The sequence below is a fragment of the Mus pahari genome, chromosome 16 (genome assembly GCF_900095145.1).
Source record: "Mus pahari chromosome 16, PAHARI_EIJ_v1.1, whole genome shotgun sequence".
Classification (NCBI taxonomy): Eukaryota; Metazoa; Chordata; class Mammalia; order Rodentia; family Muridae; genus Mus; species Mus pahari.
In genome coordinates, this window is record NC_034605.1 from 9384238 (window position 1) to 9400484 (window position 16247).

The 16247-nt window shown below is 38.7% G+C and overlaps 1 protein-coding gene across 1 annotated transcript in view; it reads left to right on the forward strand.

Annotated features, from left to right (window-relative positions):
* LOC110333839 (aldo-keto reductase family 1 member C15) overlaps positions 1-16208 on the forward strand; it is a 20575-nt gene extending 4367 nt beyond the window's left edge. Inside the window, exons 2-8 of the mRNA XM_029547687.1 lie at positions 834-1001; positions 2133-2249; positions 3059-3136; positions 4100-4222; positions 9479-9588; positions 12584-12749; positions 16100-16208. Coding sequence (XP_029403547.1) covers positions 834-1001; positions 2133-2249; positions 3059-3136; positions 4100-4222; positions 9479-9588; positions 12584-12749; positions 16100-16189 — 852 coding nt within the window. The 3' untranslated portion in view covers positions 16190-16208. The remainder of the gene's footprint in view (positions 1-833; positions 1002-2132; positions 2250-3058; positions 3137-4099; positions 4223-9478; positions 9589-12583; positions 12750-16099) is intronic.
* The last annotated feature ends 39 nt before the right edge of the window (positions 16209-16247 follow it).

Consider the following 16247-nt stretch of genomic DNA (forward strand, 5'->3'; position numbering starts at 1 on the left):
GGAGGAGGAGGAGGAGGAGGAGGAGAAAGAAGAAGAAGAAGAAGAAAAAGAAGACAAGCTCCTATGCATGCCAGGCTGGCAATGGACTTACTATATAGATAAGAGTGTTTTTGACAATGTAATATCCCTGCCTCTCCACCTCCCAAGTGCTAGGATTGTAGGTGTGGGCTACCACACCCACTTTTCATACTTCCTTGTGTATTAACCACCTCCTCCACCTTCTTCTCAAATACCTCTTAAAAGAAGGTGTGTGTGTGGGGGTGGTCCTTTTGTTCATAGAAAAATATCCAGGACTTCAGAATCTAACACAGTGTTGGGCAAAAAGAGAGCACTCAGTAAATGATTACTGTAGAAATGCTGACTGCAAGTACTGGAGAAATGAAGGATATAAAAGAATCTTGCATGAACTAAGGAGCCTACTTGGGTGGAACTTGGGAATGATGGGTAATAGGAGCTACTTTTCAGTTCTCATCCCAACCATACCTGTGAGTATGTACACCTCTCCCGTGCCGGGTGCCTTAGAATTTCTCTCCCATTATGCCAGTTTTCCTGCTAGCTAGTTCCTGACAACTGATGTTTATTGAGTGAAATTTGCATTCCCATGCTTCACATGACTTCCACATCACTAATTCATTCACTCAAGGTCTAGAACTTGGTCTTGCTGTAGTCTGTGTCTTCAGATAGGTTGTAAGACTATTATCGGGGTTTTCATGATCAAACGATCAGCCATGGGGCTGGCAGCAACTCAGAGAACACATACTATGAAAAAATAAACCGCTTTTTTTTTTTCTGAGTTGGTCACATTTCCAATTTTCCCTACTCTTGTTTCATAGATTCCAAAGAGCAAGGCTACTGAGGCCACCAAAGTAGCCATTGATGTGGGTTTCCGTCACATAGATGCAGCATACTTTTATCAAAATGAGGAAGAAGTTGGACAGGCCCTCAGAGACAAGATAGCTGATGGAACTGTGAAGAGAGAGGATTTATTCTACACCACCAAGGTGAGCACTTGTGACCAGAATGGTTGGAAGCCACTGCCAATTCTGATATATTATGAGGGAGGGAGAAACCACCCCTTTGGTATCAATTTGCATAATTTCTTTATTGCAAAGATCCATTATATAAGCATAGATTACAGGGCCGGCAAAATGGCTCAGTGGAAAAAGGTGCAGGTTGCTATGCTTGGCAACCTTTGATTCCCAGGATGTGCATGGTAGCATGGTAGAAAAGAAATTATTCCTTATATCTGACCTCTACCTATGTGATACCCATGCATCTGCACATACACAAGAGTACACATGTGCATGTGCATGCACACACAGACATACACACACACACACACACACACACACACACACACACACACACAAATAAATGAAAAAAATTAGAAAAGAACAATCTTGTTTTGCTCTAATGTGTATTAAATGTGGAATATAGGTACTCAGTGTTTTTGAGTTTATCAGATGTTTAGATGTAAAATAAGAAAACAGTTCTGTTGGATTATCTGGCCTCTCTGGATCCCGAGTAACTAATTCTTAAATAGATAAACAAGTGAGGCTGAGATATTGTGATATTGTTCACAAATGGAAAAATCATTTTTCAAATCAGCACCAACTAGACTGAAATTTGTCACATCCTCTCAGGGAGAAAGCTGACATTCATGACGTAATCTGAGCTGAGGTCTCTAACAATTTTTCCTCCTTATCTTACACTGGTGACAACTTGTTTTTAGACTGGTTCTCTTGGAATTTGTTCTGGGTTTACTAAGGACATTGACCCCATCATCTCTTTGTTCCTCCAAGACCCAAAGCTTCTAAATCTCAAAATACTTAAGTTGGTTGTTTACTAGCTCCTGTTAATATCCTTCACTTTGTCATCACTGAAGTAAATGTCAGTATTCTATTGATGATGTGCTCTCTACAGGGCAGCATAAATCTGGGCGGGGTTATGGGGGAGGATCTGGGGAAAGTTGGGTGAGAGCAAAATCACGATCAAAATACATTGTCTGAATTGCTTTTAATAAAAGATATCTGAACATTTAGCCCCAGCTGTGCTTAGCTCAGCTGAGCCCACCGTAGAGGGTCTCCATACTTTCATCACAATGTGTGATTTTGCTTGGGAATTAATTGCAGATTTGGACAACTTTCTTCAGACCAGAGTTGGTTCGTCAGTGCCTGCAGAGATCACTGAAGAAACTTGGACTGGATTATGTAGATCTCTGCCTTATTCATATGCCGATTGCCATGAAGGTCAGTTTTAGATTCTTATGCCCTTGACTGCTGTATTTATTATGTCAGGCCAGTGAGTTTTTCTGGGCTCTCGACAAAAGAGATGCATCTATCTGAGGTGACAAGAATGGCTGAATGCTTATGACTCTCCATGACAGCCGAGCGATCCACAGGCAAGACTTCTTAAAATGCCCATCCTCCAGTATTCTGAACGATTGAAGTTCCAGGACATCACTGCTTTTTAGCAACCAGAGGTCCACAAATGTGGAGAGAACTTAGACTCCAGGGGGCTTCTCTATGTCCTTAGAGAATGTTCTATGTGTATCTTTCACACTAACACAGAGGGATCTGAATTTGGGTTCGAATTTGGGCTTGGGCTCCTTTGGGCCTTGTGGCTTCATTTTCTTATCATGGTATGTATTTGTTGATCATATCTAATGGACTCATTAACTGAGAACTGAGTCATCACATAGTGGAGAAAAAACTCATGATTAACATCGTAAGTTCTATTCTTCACATCATTCTGTCTTTGGGATATGAAATAAGTTCCAGTTGAAGAGGCCCTCATAATTGGCGACTTTTAGGACTTCATTTTGGGGGGAGGGGGAGAAAAGTGGAGGCAATCAAGGGGGAAAATGTCCTGCTAAAATTTCTTAGGTAATTTCAATTTTCCATCTTCCAAGTCTCCCTTTGCAGACACATGCACAATACACACAAAGTGATTATTAATATAATCATCTGAGTGTTGGATGAGTAAGCTCATTCACTAGGAATTAGAAATTGACTATTAGGGAAAGTGTTTGTTAACTTCTCTGTTCTCTGCATTCTAGCCTGGAGAGGAACTTATTCCAAAGGATGCCAATGGAAAAATCATTTTAGAAACAGTGGACATTCATGACACATGGGAGGTATGTACTGCTGTGGGTACCCCAAGGCATTGTGGATAAGGTAGAAACAAATTAATAATGAATCAAATGAGATTTTTTCTTTTCATCAGTTGACAGACCTAAGACGTATCATAATGCCCAGTCTTACTGTGATTTGTTATGCTGTGTTTGGGTGATATACCTGGGATGCTATCTCTGCTACCTTTATGGGGAAAAAAAGAGGAGTAGATCTGGGGAGAGGGGAGGTGGGGGAGAAGAACCGAAGAGAGCAAGGGATGGGAAACTGTGGTCAGGATGTAATATATGAAAGAAGAATATAAAGAGAAACAGGAAATCTTCTCAATTTCTATAATCTCATCTGTAAAGTAAGTGTTGCATGGCATGACTGTCATTTTTAATCTCAACTATAGTCTGATGTTGTCATTTCTTTGCCTTATAGAGCTGATCAAAGATATAAGCTGGATAAAGGAGGTCAGCAGAAAGAAACCCAAGGGTCACAACACTACCCCAGGACAGATAAACACAAGTTCAGAGAAGCACACTCTGCCTTAGCACAGAGCAAGCTATCATTGAGAAGGAGACATGCCATTATACATCCTATCTCACATATAGCTTTCAACATCATAGGAAAAAATGTAACAATATGGTTTCTACTAGCACAAGATCTGTGAATTCTTCATCTTTGACTATGATGGTATTTATTGAAGAACCATTGTATGCCTGGCATCAAAACAGGTGTCACTAAAGAGTGTGGGGGAAGGTAAGGGGAGACTTGTGTGTATTTGCTGTTCTCAGTGTGCATGTAACTGAACGAGCAGAAGAATATGTATCCATAGCAGGTAAGTGCATTATTCAGGGCTGTGTTCAAATGACAACATTGCTTTGAGAAACTGAAATTATTATGTAAGTGTTCAGAAATGTTCTAGGAGAAACTCCAAAGGACAGAGTACAATACATGTTTACCAGATTTTTCTTTTTCCCCAGGCCCTGGAGAAGTGTAAGGATGCAGGCTTAGCAAAATCTATAGGGGTGTCAAATTTCAACCACAAACAGCTGGAATCGATTCTAAACAAACCAGGTTTGAAATACAAACCCACTTGCAATCAGGTAAGCTCTTAGTCTACCTTGGCCATCCCTTAACTTTTGTTCTTCACAGACTTTTTCCTTAATTGATGCTTCTTAAATTTCTGTTTTGAATTAGATTACAGTTATTTTTCCTGAGGTAGGAAATATCAGTGGCAGCTCAGGTTGAGTAGAGTGCTAAGAACAACACCTTCTAAATCAGACGTGGACCTGAAGGTTCAGTGAGATACCTAGGTGAAGATGTGTTGAAAGTAGCACCGTTAGTTTGAAGCTCAAGGTGGTTAGGGATAGATGTACCAATGTTTTGTGTCACTGCCTCATGGATGGTCATTAAGGCCTCTCATCTGGGTTCCTTGAGCAGGGTCAGAAATGGGATCTATCTCTTGGCACGAGTCTTAAGTCAGTTTGGTTACTCCCACAAGATTTGCATCACCCACTGCATTAGTATATCTTGCAGGTGGGATACCGTTGTGGAACAAAGGGATGTTTCATTTGGTAGTATGCAGAGTACCTTCCTGTAACAAAAATGCTGGAACATAGGGCTGAAGGCTCTATGTAGGCACCAGCTTGACAACTCCATATTCAGTGAGTTGTGTATGTATTGTTTTCAGCCTTGCTGTTAGTTTGTGAAGAGCAAGATTTTATGTATATACTTTGTATATAATTATATGTTATATATTGTTTAACACATATAATTTTATATAATATATTATGTATTATATTACATATTATATAGTTTATAATATGTAAAAATATAGTTACAATAATATATAACATATGCGTTATATTGTATTATTATATATGCTATATATACTATATAACATATACTATATATAGTATATAATAATGTACTATATAATGTATAATATATATCTCAGAGGTGTTTTGATTTACATTTCCCTGATAACTAACAGGGATGATGTTGAACATTTTTTCACGTGCTTCCCAGCCATTAGAGACTTCTCTGTTGAGAATTATTTATTTAGCTTTATATCCCATTTTTCAAAAAGATGTATGTATGTATGTATGTATGCATGTATTTATTATGAAACAAAGCAGTGTGAATAACATGGCAAATCAGAAAGAGGGAGGGGAGAGTGAGCAGGTACATAAATCATAACCATACGAGGCGCTGGAAAAGTATCTCTGCGGTAGACAGTCTGCTTAGCATGTTTAAGACCTTACATCATCAACACGGTGAAAACAATTAAACCAGCAAATAAAACATACACAGCTCACAACTGGTACAAAAACCCCTTCCAAATACCTGTAGTTATGAATGGTTATTTAGGCAATCCTGAAGCCTGCAGCCACCAGGGACTACCAGGTTAGGCTCCTACCTCAATTCCCTGGCTCCCCGCTCGCTCTTCTGGATAAACCCAGCAGAGGTGAGTTCCTCCCTGTCCCCTCTGCACTCTATACCCCAGGCCACAGCTCCCCTGCATGCCTGCCACCACTAAGGATAACAAGATCCAATCCTGCAATCTCTGAGGTCTGCAGTCATCAAGGACCACCAGCTGTGCCTGCATCCTTGGAAGTCTGCAGTCACCAGTGACAACCCAGGCCTGAAGCCATCGGACCACCAGCTCTGCCTGTATCCCTGGAAGCCCATAGCCATCTGGGACAACCAAATCTATCTGCAATCCCAGAGGCCTGCTGCCATTAGGGACTATCAGGTCTGCCAACACCAGGGACAACCAGATGGCTAAAGATAAACGTAAGAACATCATCAATAAAAGCCAGGGCAATATGATACCACCAGAACCCAGCTATCCTACTACAGCAATTTTACTAGGATATTGTAACACACCTGAAGCACAAGAAAATGACCTTAAATCTAATCATATGAAGATGGTAGAGGCCTTTAAAGAGGAAATTAATACACCCCTTAAAGAAATATAGAAAAATACAATTGAACAGGTAGAGAACTTTTTTTTTTTTTTTTTTTTTTTGGTTTTTCGAGACAGGGTTTCTCTGTGTAGCCCTGGCTGTCCTGGAACACACTCTGTATACTAGGCTGGCCTCGAACTCAGAAATCCGCCTGCCTCTGCCTCCCAAATGGAGGAAATGGCTAAATATAAAGAAATACAGAAAAATAAAATCAAACAGGTGAAGGAAATGAATAAAAATGTTCAGGACCTGAAAATGGAAATAGAAGCAATAAAGAAAACACAAATCAAGGGACTCCTGGAGATGCAAAACCCAGAGAAGAAAACAGGAACAACAGATGCAAGCATTGCCAACAGGATACAGGAGATGGAAGAGAGAATCTCAGGCATAGAAGATATGACAGAAGAAATTGATACATTGGTCAAGGAAATGCTAAATGTAAAAAGTTCCTGACACAAAACATACAGAAAAATTTGGAGACAATTAAAAAACCAAACCTAAGTATAATAGGAATAGAAGCAGAATCCCAGTTCAAAGGTCTAGAAAGTATCTTCAACAAAATCATAGAATAGAATTTCCCAAACCTAAAGAGATGCCTATAATTGTATAAGAAGTTTACAGAATACCAAATACATTGGACCAGAAAAAAATTCTTCCACCACATAATGATGAAAATACTAAATTAATGGTTATATATAGTACTGTAAAATTTTTAGTCTTAAAAAATATTCTGCTAATTATAAAAAAGGTGACTTGGATTTTAATATCTTTTGTTTTACCCACCTTTAGGAATCTATTTGTGGAAGAGAAAAAAATACAGGAAAAAAAAAAAAAAAGCAAATCACATACCCATGCATGTGATTTTGATTTTCACTTTGTTTGTGTTCGTTTTTAGTTTTCTGAGTTGTGGTCTGGGTACACAGTCCAGGCTAGACTAAATAGGGAAATTTTGAAATACTTGAAATTTCCTGGCTTAGGGATCCTAGCACAGCAGTTGGTTACACAACAAAGCCCTTGGCTTCTGTTCTCATTTACTTCAATTTTGCTTTTTTTTCTATTTTTTGCTTCTGTCTTAGAAGATTCATTTTTAAGTGAATGTGTGGTCATTTACTTTTGATTCATTCTTGAGAGAGAGGTGGTTGGGGGATAGGGGAAAGGGTGAGGGGAGAAAAGTTGTGCATGTGCTTACAAAAGCCAGGAGTGTCAGGTTCCCTGGAGCTAGAGTTGTGACATGGAGTTGGTTGTGACCTTCCTGGTGTAGATGCTGGGTATGGAACTTAGGTCCCCTGTTAGATTGATGTGCACTCTCAACTGCTGAGCCATCTCTCCAGTTCAGTGTTTGCAATTTTAATGAATATTAAGCTATCAAATCATTTTAGATATCTTGCAATAGAGAAATGTTTAAATGTATAATGGCTTCATGGGACTTTTTTTTTTTTTTTTTTATAATACTGAGATTCAAAGGAAAAAAAACTTTGGCTACAATAATAGATGAAAACCATATCAAATAATGTGCTTACTGGTTAGATACAATATTTCTGTTTCAAGAAATAGAAAACTCAGCCTGAATTGGCTTAATGAAGATGCTAAAGGTGGGTGTAGCGGCACATGCCTGCAATTCAAACAGAGTGAATCTAAGTGCAGCCTGGGTGAGGAAAGAATGTCTTTAAAAAACAAAATGGCTAAAGGAAAAATGGTTTCCTTAAAGACTCTGTTTACTTCCTTTAGCTGTTGCAATGCGTAGTAGCCTGGAGACAAACATACATTTTTGTAAAAGAGCTTCACACAAAGGGGTTCCCGGGGGCTGTCTCTAAAGGCAAGAGGGAACGTTTCTTTTAACATAAATTTAGTAGCATATTTTACAAGTCATAGACTTCTAGCACAATGGACCCATTCTTAGAGCAGGGCAGCTTGATCTGGAGAGCTGAGGCTTGAAACCCGTGAAAGCAAGTTAGGCAGACTAAAATCACTGCTCTTCTTAGAAAAGCTGTTTACTAACGCTTATTATGTGTGCTGTACTTCAAATCATACAAGGTCTCAAAAAGCCAAAATATGGGTTGAAGTGAAGCCCAGCAAAAACTCTACCACAGTTGCATCGTTCTGGTGGAAGCCTATTTGTGACGGCTTCTTTCCTACACTTAGATTGAAAATATTTTTAATAACTTTCAAAACCTTTTAACTTCTGCAGAATTTAAAACTCCAAAAGGTACCAAGCATTGCACGGTGATGTCTTTCACATACACCCATCACCACATGTAAGCAGGCATGACGTCATTTTAGCCCATATTTTAAAACCACATTTTTTTTTAAAGGTAATGTTGCTAGAATACTATTAAAACACCCACACTTAGCAATGCTTGGTATCACTAAATATCTTGCGGGTTAAAACATGATCACGTCTTTTTATTTCCTTGGTACATGGGCTTGAAACAGACCTCACACAGAGTAGGCAAATACTCTAACCTTGAGTTATATTCCTGGGTCCTTTAACAAATTATTTTGAGGTAGAATTTCTCTGAATGTTCCAGTTGACCTTGAAGATGTAACCTTTCTGCCTCTGTGTTCCAAGTAGCTAAGTGTTTACCACTATGACGAGCTGTGACACTTTTTTATTTTTTTATTTTACAACCAATTAGTTCAAAGTAGGGAAGAAGGAAGGTCTATTCATTGCAGTTGCATGGTATGCCTGATAAATATTTCCTTAAACCTGCAGGTTCTACCTCTTGTATTCATGTCTTCTTCCCCTTTCTTACTCTCTCTTTTGTCCCCACACTAACCCCTAGTCTTAATTTCCACTCTCATTCTCTTTCTCCTTTGATTTAATTATGAAAGAAGTTAAGCATTAAAATTTCCCATAATTAGGGAAATTAGTCACTGATCACTGTGATAGTTTGGTATGTTGCTTTTGAATTTCTTATATGCTAAGGATCAGATCAAAGACTTGATAACAGAAGATTGAATTCTTTGAGTCCATGGGCCTTTAAGGACAGGAGATTTTCTCATCCAGCGTAGTCTACACACTCACTCCATTCGTTCCCCTGAGCCCTCTGCTCCTTTGACAAGCCTTCTGTTCTGCCTAGAAGGGAAACAATTTCAGGTTCAGCTTGCAGTTGTTTCCCCTAGGGCTACGCTCAGCCATTGCTCTAATAGGGCATTAGGCTTCATTCTATAGAAAGTGACAGAGACCACAAGTCAGAAACAGGAGATTTTAGTCTTAAAATGCTTACAAAAGGACAAGAATAAAAAAGTATTTCAGGAAAAAAATGGCCAATTTGAAACATATTGTATTTAAGCCAATATAGAAGTAGATCAGCCTTTAAGGCACTTCTAAAACCTGCATGACATTGTTGACACATATATTCTAATAACATTTCCTTTGGAAATTTACAGGTCGAATGTCACCCATATCTCAACCAGAGTAAACTCCTGGAGTTCTGCAAGTCCAAAGACATTGTTCTAGTTGCGTATAGTGCCCTGGGATCCCACAGAGACCCAAACTGGTAATGAGACTCTTGGACTTTACTTCCTCATGTCAATAATTTTAAGTTGATAATTTATTTTATGTTTATTTAAAAAGATTAACTTTCAACCCCATGGCAAAGTTCAACTCAAGATTGCAGCAAGTTCTCATGTGCCTTGGGTGAGCTCCAGGCTCATTAGTGTTCTTTTACTCTAGTTTTATCTGTGTCTACCTGTTTCCTGCATCAATAACTTTAAAAGGGATTTAAAGGGCAATTTACAGAAATCAGACTTAATCTATCATAGCCATGCCATTTTGACAAATGGGTAGAATGTGAAACCCACATTTATATCATTTCCAGGAACTTTTGTTTTTGTTTCTACAACATCTAGTTTTTAATTTAGGAGGGGTTTAGAATGATTTTCTCTCATAATATCAGAGATAATGTTTTATGGAAGCCAAAAAGAGAGAATTCCCAGAAGAAAATATGACCATCTTTTGATGTGGTGATATTGACATGCCAGGTAGGCAACATGTTATTAAACTTTTCAAAGGATAAATGCAACTGAAGTCATGAGAATATATGTACATTAAATACATTAAACATTAACTTATTAATAATTAATAATAAGTTAAAAATCCATAGGCTTAGGAAAACAATACTGCTCTTTAAATCAGTGAATTCTGAAACTTATTTGTAGATAAAGAGATAGAGGATTTGTATATGCATTCACTGATGGACTTTCTATCAACTTGACACAAGCCTAGACTTATATGGTAAGAAGGTGTCTTAGTCAGGGTTTCTATTCCTGGACAAAGCATCATGATCAAGAAGCAAGTTGGGGAGGAAAGGGTTTATTCAGCTTACATTTCCACATTGCTGTTAATCACCAAAGGAAGTCAGAACTGGAACTCTAGCAGGTCTGAAAGCAGGAGCTGATGCAGAGGCCATGGAGGGATGTTCTTTACTGGCTTGCTTCCCCTGGCTTGCTCAGCCTGCCCTCTTATAGAACCCAAGACTATCAGCCCAGAGATGGCACCACCCACAAGGGGACCTCCCCCTTGATCACAATTGAGAAAATGCCTTACAGCTGGATCTCGGGGAGGCATTTCCCCAATTGAAGCTCCTTTCTCTGTGATAACTCCAGCCTGTGTCAAGTTGACACAAAACTAGCCAGTATAGAAGGATAAGGAATCACAATTAATAAAAATAAAATCTACATAAAACTGGCCTATTGACAAGACTGTGTGGTATTTTTATTAATAGTCAATGTGCAAAGGCCCAGACTACTGTGGGTTGTGCCAGCATTGTGGTTCTGAGTTATTTCAGAAAGCAGACTGAGGGCTGGAGAGATGGCTCAGAGGTTAAGAGCACCGACTGGTCTTCCAAAGGACCTGAGTTCAAATCCCAGCAACCACATGGTGGCTCACAACCATCCATAATGAGATCTGACACCCTCTCCTGAAGTGTCTGAAGACAGCTACAGTGTACTTACATATAGCAAATACATAAATCTTAAAAGAAAAAGAAAGCGGACTGAGCAAGCCATTAGGCATCATTCTTCCACAGCCTCTGTTCAATTCCTGCTGTGCCTTCCATTGATGATGGACTGTGGTGTGGGAGCATAAGATAAGCTCTTTCCTTCCCAAGTTGCTTTTGGACTTGGTGCTTTATCACAGCAATAGAAACCATAACCTAGATAAGAAAGGTATTTTGATGGCCATCAAAGACATAGTCTTTTATTCTCTGATTTTAATCGAGTGTAATGATTAATGTGGAAACTTGATTTTCTAACATCAAACAACATGAAACAAAAGTTAATAATAATAGTAGTAGTATAATAGTAAACTTGTATATGGCTTTTGAAGTTCTTATTTCTTTTGGAGGCAGTTTTTAAAAATCATGTTTAGACAATTAGTTTCTTTACTCTTTCTTTTGCTCCAGAGAAGTTTTGCCTACTCTACAGAAATCCTGTGCTTTCGCCTGAGGGGCGTGGTTTGAAATAGGCTCATGCAATGTCGAGTAGGCTGGCTTCATGCTCATGGGTGGAAACTTTTGCCTTAATCTCCTAAGTGCTGGAATTACAACCATGTGCCACCATCCCTATCTGAAATTCACGTATCTGTGCTTCTGTGGCCAGGGTAATTACAACTACCTGTAATGCATTAAATTTTATAGCAATTTTCATGACTTACTGCCTGTTAATTTTGTTTCCCATACTTTCAGTAATTAATTAGTGGTGACGAAGTTATCAAAGGAAAAATTCTAGAGATAAGCACTTTTTAACTTTAAGTTGCTTATTATTCTGAGTGTCCATACCAGGGATACTCCGTGCTTGTAAGTTACTTGTTTCTTGTCTGCTTTATTGGGACAATAGTCCTAGCATGGTAGGGCTTGCACTCAGTTGACCATTATTTTACTTATAAAGGTTCAAAAGCACAGGAACAGTGGTACTTGCAGTCTCGAGAGGGCAAAGAGAAGCACTTGCTTCATGCGAGAATGGGAAAGTTCTCAACTCAGTGAAAGAGAAAAATATATGCATGGAAGTTACAAAAATCCATGCTAAGAATGAATCTTCCATCCCTGCAATTGCCAAGGAGGAAAAGAAAATTCATGCTAGCTTTGGTATAGCACCAAGTGTGAGGTGTACTTGTAGAAGTTGGAAAAGGTAGCACTTCATATAAGGATGATGAGTGCACATAAGGATCGATGCTATTCCAGATCCCCTGAAGATAAAGGGATTGTCTGTATTTCTGAAACATTCCATTGCATAGACACATGTCCTGCACAGTGTTTCTCTTCTCATCTATCGATGGGCACCTTAGTTGTTTACAATTGCTACAATAAAAAGCAGATCCCTATGAATATTTACAAGGTATCCCTATGAATATTCTCAAGGTTCTGCTCTAACTATACTGGATTGTATTTATAGCAGTCAGCAGTCTGGGAATATGGGTAAGGGGGAGGAGCAACCTATTTCAGGTTTTTTGTCTTTCTGTGAGTATGTGTGTGTGTGTTTCTTTTCTTTCTCCAGGATCAGCAGTGATAGCCCATACCTCCTGGAAGATCCTGTCTTAACGACCGTTGCCAAGAAACACAATAGAACTCCGGGCCAGGTTGCCCTGCGCTATCAGCTGCAGAGGGGTGTGGTGGTTCTGGCCAAGAGCTTTAATGAGAAGAGAATCAAAGAGAACTTCCAGGTAAAAACCCAAGATCATCTCTCCAGAATGAGACATGGAGGTATTTCCCCTCAAATGGGAGTGCCTGCCATTCATTCAGTCGGGTGCACAGCTTCTATGTGCCACAAACATCAGCTTGAAAAGGCAATAGAGAAAGTACTGGGTGAAAGGTTGGGTTTTGTTGCCTCTACAGTAGGCTTTGCCTTTTACAAGTTCTTTAGCATGATACATCTCAACTCTATTACCTCATTTGGTTATGGGAGTCTTTTCAGATGGTAGAGAGCTAACCTGAAATACCTCCATTTCCTTTCTTCACATTTGTTGCATTACAAATCCCTGTTTATATTAAGGATAACAAGTTGGATTAAGATTAAATCCAAGTAGGATTGATGGTTGGTTAAACTACTGGAATATTCCAATGCATTTTTATTTCTTTGTTTTGTTTTTGTTTTTAACTCCATAGTACTGGGCATGGCTCTGTGTGAGTCTTTCATTAACTTACAATTAGATAGTTATATGTCATTGTGCTTTCTGTAGTATGGAATGTTACATGTGGCCACTTCCACTGTTATCATTGGTATTCCTCTTGGGAGGAAAGACTAGATAAATCTAAAGACTGACCACATAAAGAAATCAATGATTTAAGTTATTGCTTAAATGCTTTCTCATCTGTGCACTAGCTATAACTCTCATTCCAATCAATGGCTTTTAATTTATTTTGTTTTTAATCTTGTAAAATTAAAAAATACCATTTAATTTAGTTTCTGTATATGTGTGTGTTTGAAAGCTCACTCATCAGCACACAGTGGGTGGTCAGAGGATCCTCTTTATGAGGATCTCAGGGGTGCAGAAAGGTGGCAGCAAACATCATTACCTGTAGCTGGCATCAATGAGAAATATTCACTATAGATTCAAGTATTTGAACTGTTTTAAAATGACAGCTAGAGATTTCATCATGAGTAAAATATTTATAAAAGGTAAGTGTCTTAGTTAGGGTTTTACTGCTGTGAACAGATACCATGACCAATACAAGTCTTATAAAGGATAACATTTAATAGGGGCTGGCTTACAGGTTCAGAGGTTCAGTCTGTTATCATCAAGGCAGGAGCTTGGCAGCATCCAGGCTGGCATGGTGCAGACAGAGCTGAGAGTTCTGTATCTTCATCTGAAGGCTACTAGCAGAATTATTGACTTCTAGGCAGCTAGCATGAGGGTCTTAAAACCCATACCCACAGTGACACACCTACTCCAACAAGGCCACATCCTTTACTAGTGCCACTCCCTGGGCTGAACATATACAAACCATCACAGTAAGCATTTGGAACATTTTATTAAAAATATTGTGGCTGCTGGTTAAATTTATTCTTATGAATGAATTTGATTCATGAGTATACTTTTTATTGTTAAGTCATTCAGAAAAAAATTTATTTTAAAATTCAACAACATGTTAATAGATGATTTTATGGCAGCCTTATTACGTACAGAACACATTTTAAGATAGACTCCTGGTAAATAGATGGAATGGACAGGGTCTTGATTTCATTTTCTGTTGCTGTGATAAAATGCACTGACAAAAGCAGTTCCCGGAAGAAAGGGGTTACTCTGAATCACTGTTCAAGGATACAGTCTACCATGGTAGGGGAATCTTAGTGGCAGGCAGGAGTCCGAGGGAACTGGTCATGTTATATTTACGTTAAAAAGTAGACAAAGTTGAATACATGCTCAGCTCTTCTGCTGCTGCTTTATGCAGTCCAAGATGCCCTGCTCAGGGAATGATCATAACCACAATTAAGATAAGTCTTCTCATATCAATTAATATAATCCTACAGGGGCATGCCCCAATATCAGTCTCATAGATGTTTCCAGATTTTTGTCAAGTTAAACATTATCATTAACCATCACTGATACTTTTAATAGACAAATTAATAAATAGCTATATATTTAGTTTTCACACACATACACAGACACTTCTTAATGCCAGTTTGGGCTACATGAGATTCTCTACCAAATTAACAAAATTACCTATTATGTGTAGTATGTAGGTAGACAGATGGATGTGACCCTGTAGGGTTTTGTTTGTTTTTGATGTGAATGTATGTGGTGTATGTACTGCTGTGCATGTTCTGTCATGGCTATTCTCTTTACTCTCTGCTTTATTGTCTTGAGAGAGGCTCTCTCATTGAAGCTTGGTGTAGGCTGACAGCAAGACAGTCTTGCTCAAATGGAAGAAAATTATTAATAGAGGATTCATGAACTCAGTGATAATCAGGAAGGTTCTTTTGATAAGAAAGAACAGATATAGATAATGTTTGAGAACTATGAGGCAATCGAGGAATATGATTGAACAATTTATCAGGGGCTGATTTTTCTTCAGCTCAGTCAAGTCCTGGAGAGGAGTTATACTATGCCCTATGAGTGGGTTCTACTCAAAGCTGGATCAAACGCCAGGGTGGTGAAGGAAAAAAGTTCAGCAAATTTTGGTGAAGCTAAATCTAGTAATTAATCTAGATATGAAAATATATCCAGGAGTCCTTTTTTTCCTGCCTTACTTGGGAAGATTTGCAATTGATGAATTGTTCTTTTGTGAAGTGGATCATGGTAGGAAAGGAAAAGAGGGCTTGCAATACTCAGCCAAATGTTCTCAGACCTAGACCATCTGGAAGCCAATGGTGACCGAAATGCTTCTGCCACCATTTATATTGCCACTTTTGTTTCATCCCTTTGTATTTCCAAATAGAATGCAGCTTTGGTTGTTTGCTTATTTCTTTATTTGTTTGTTGAGGTTTGATCTTTTGCTTAATATTGTAATAGTAAGTGCTGGCCCCTAAGACCTTGCCCAGATACAAGAGAGTCTGCAGTAGACCCAAATGAGTTCTGTGACTTTGCCCCAAAGTTATCTCTGATTGGTGAATAAAGGTGCCAACAGCCAATAGCTGGGCAAAAGAGACATAGGTGGGGTTTAGGTTTCCTGACTTAGGGTCAGAGAGGAACCACTAGGAGGAGAAAAGTGCAGGACCAGAAGGAGAGACCACCATTGGTTAGGAGTTAAGAGAACATGGCCCCGAAGGCTGACCAATTGGAGTTAAGAGCACCCCAAATGAAGCATAGTAAGAAATAACTCGGGATTATTGATAGGATAATAGATTTTAATACCATAGAGGGTAGATATCTGCCAAGCTCTAGTGCTAATCAAGGCTTATTGTAAATAATAAAAGTTGTGCATCTTTTATCAGAGAACTGAATGATCAAAGGCAGGGTAGAAACCCTGTATTGGGATTAAAAATTTCTACAACGTTTATCTATCTATCTATCTATCTATCTATCTATCTATCTATCTATCTATCTATCTATGACTTGTTCTTTCTTTCTAGGTGTTTGACTTTGAATTGACCCCAGAGGACATGAAAGCAATTGACAGCCTTGTAGTGGCTATTCCTGGTTGTCAACTTGACTATATTTGAAATGAACTACAATCCAGAATTGGAAGGCTCACCAGTGAACCTAATCTGGAGACTGAGA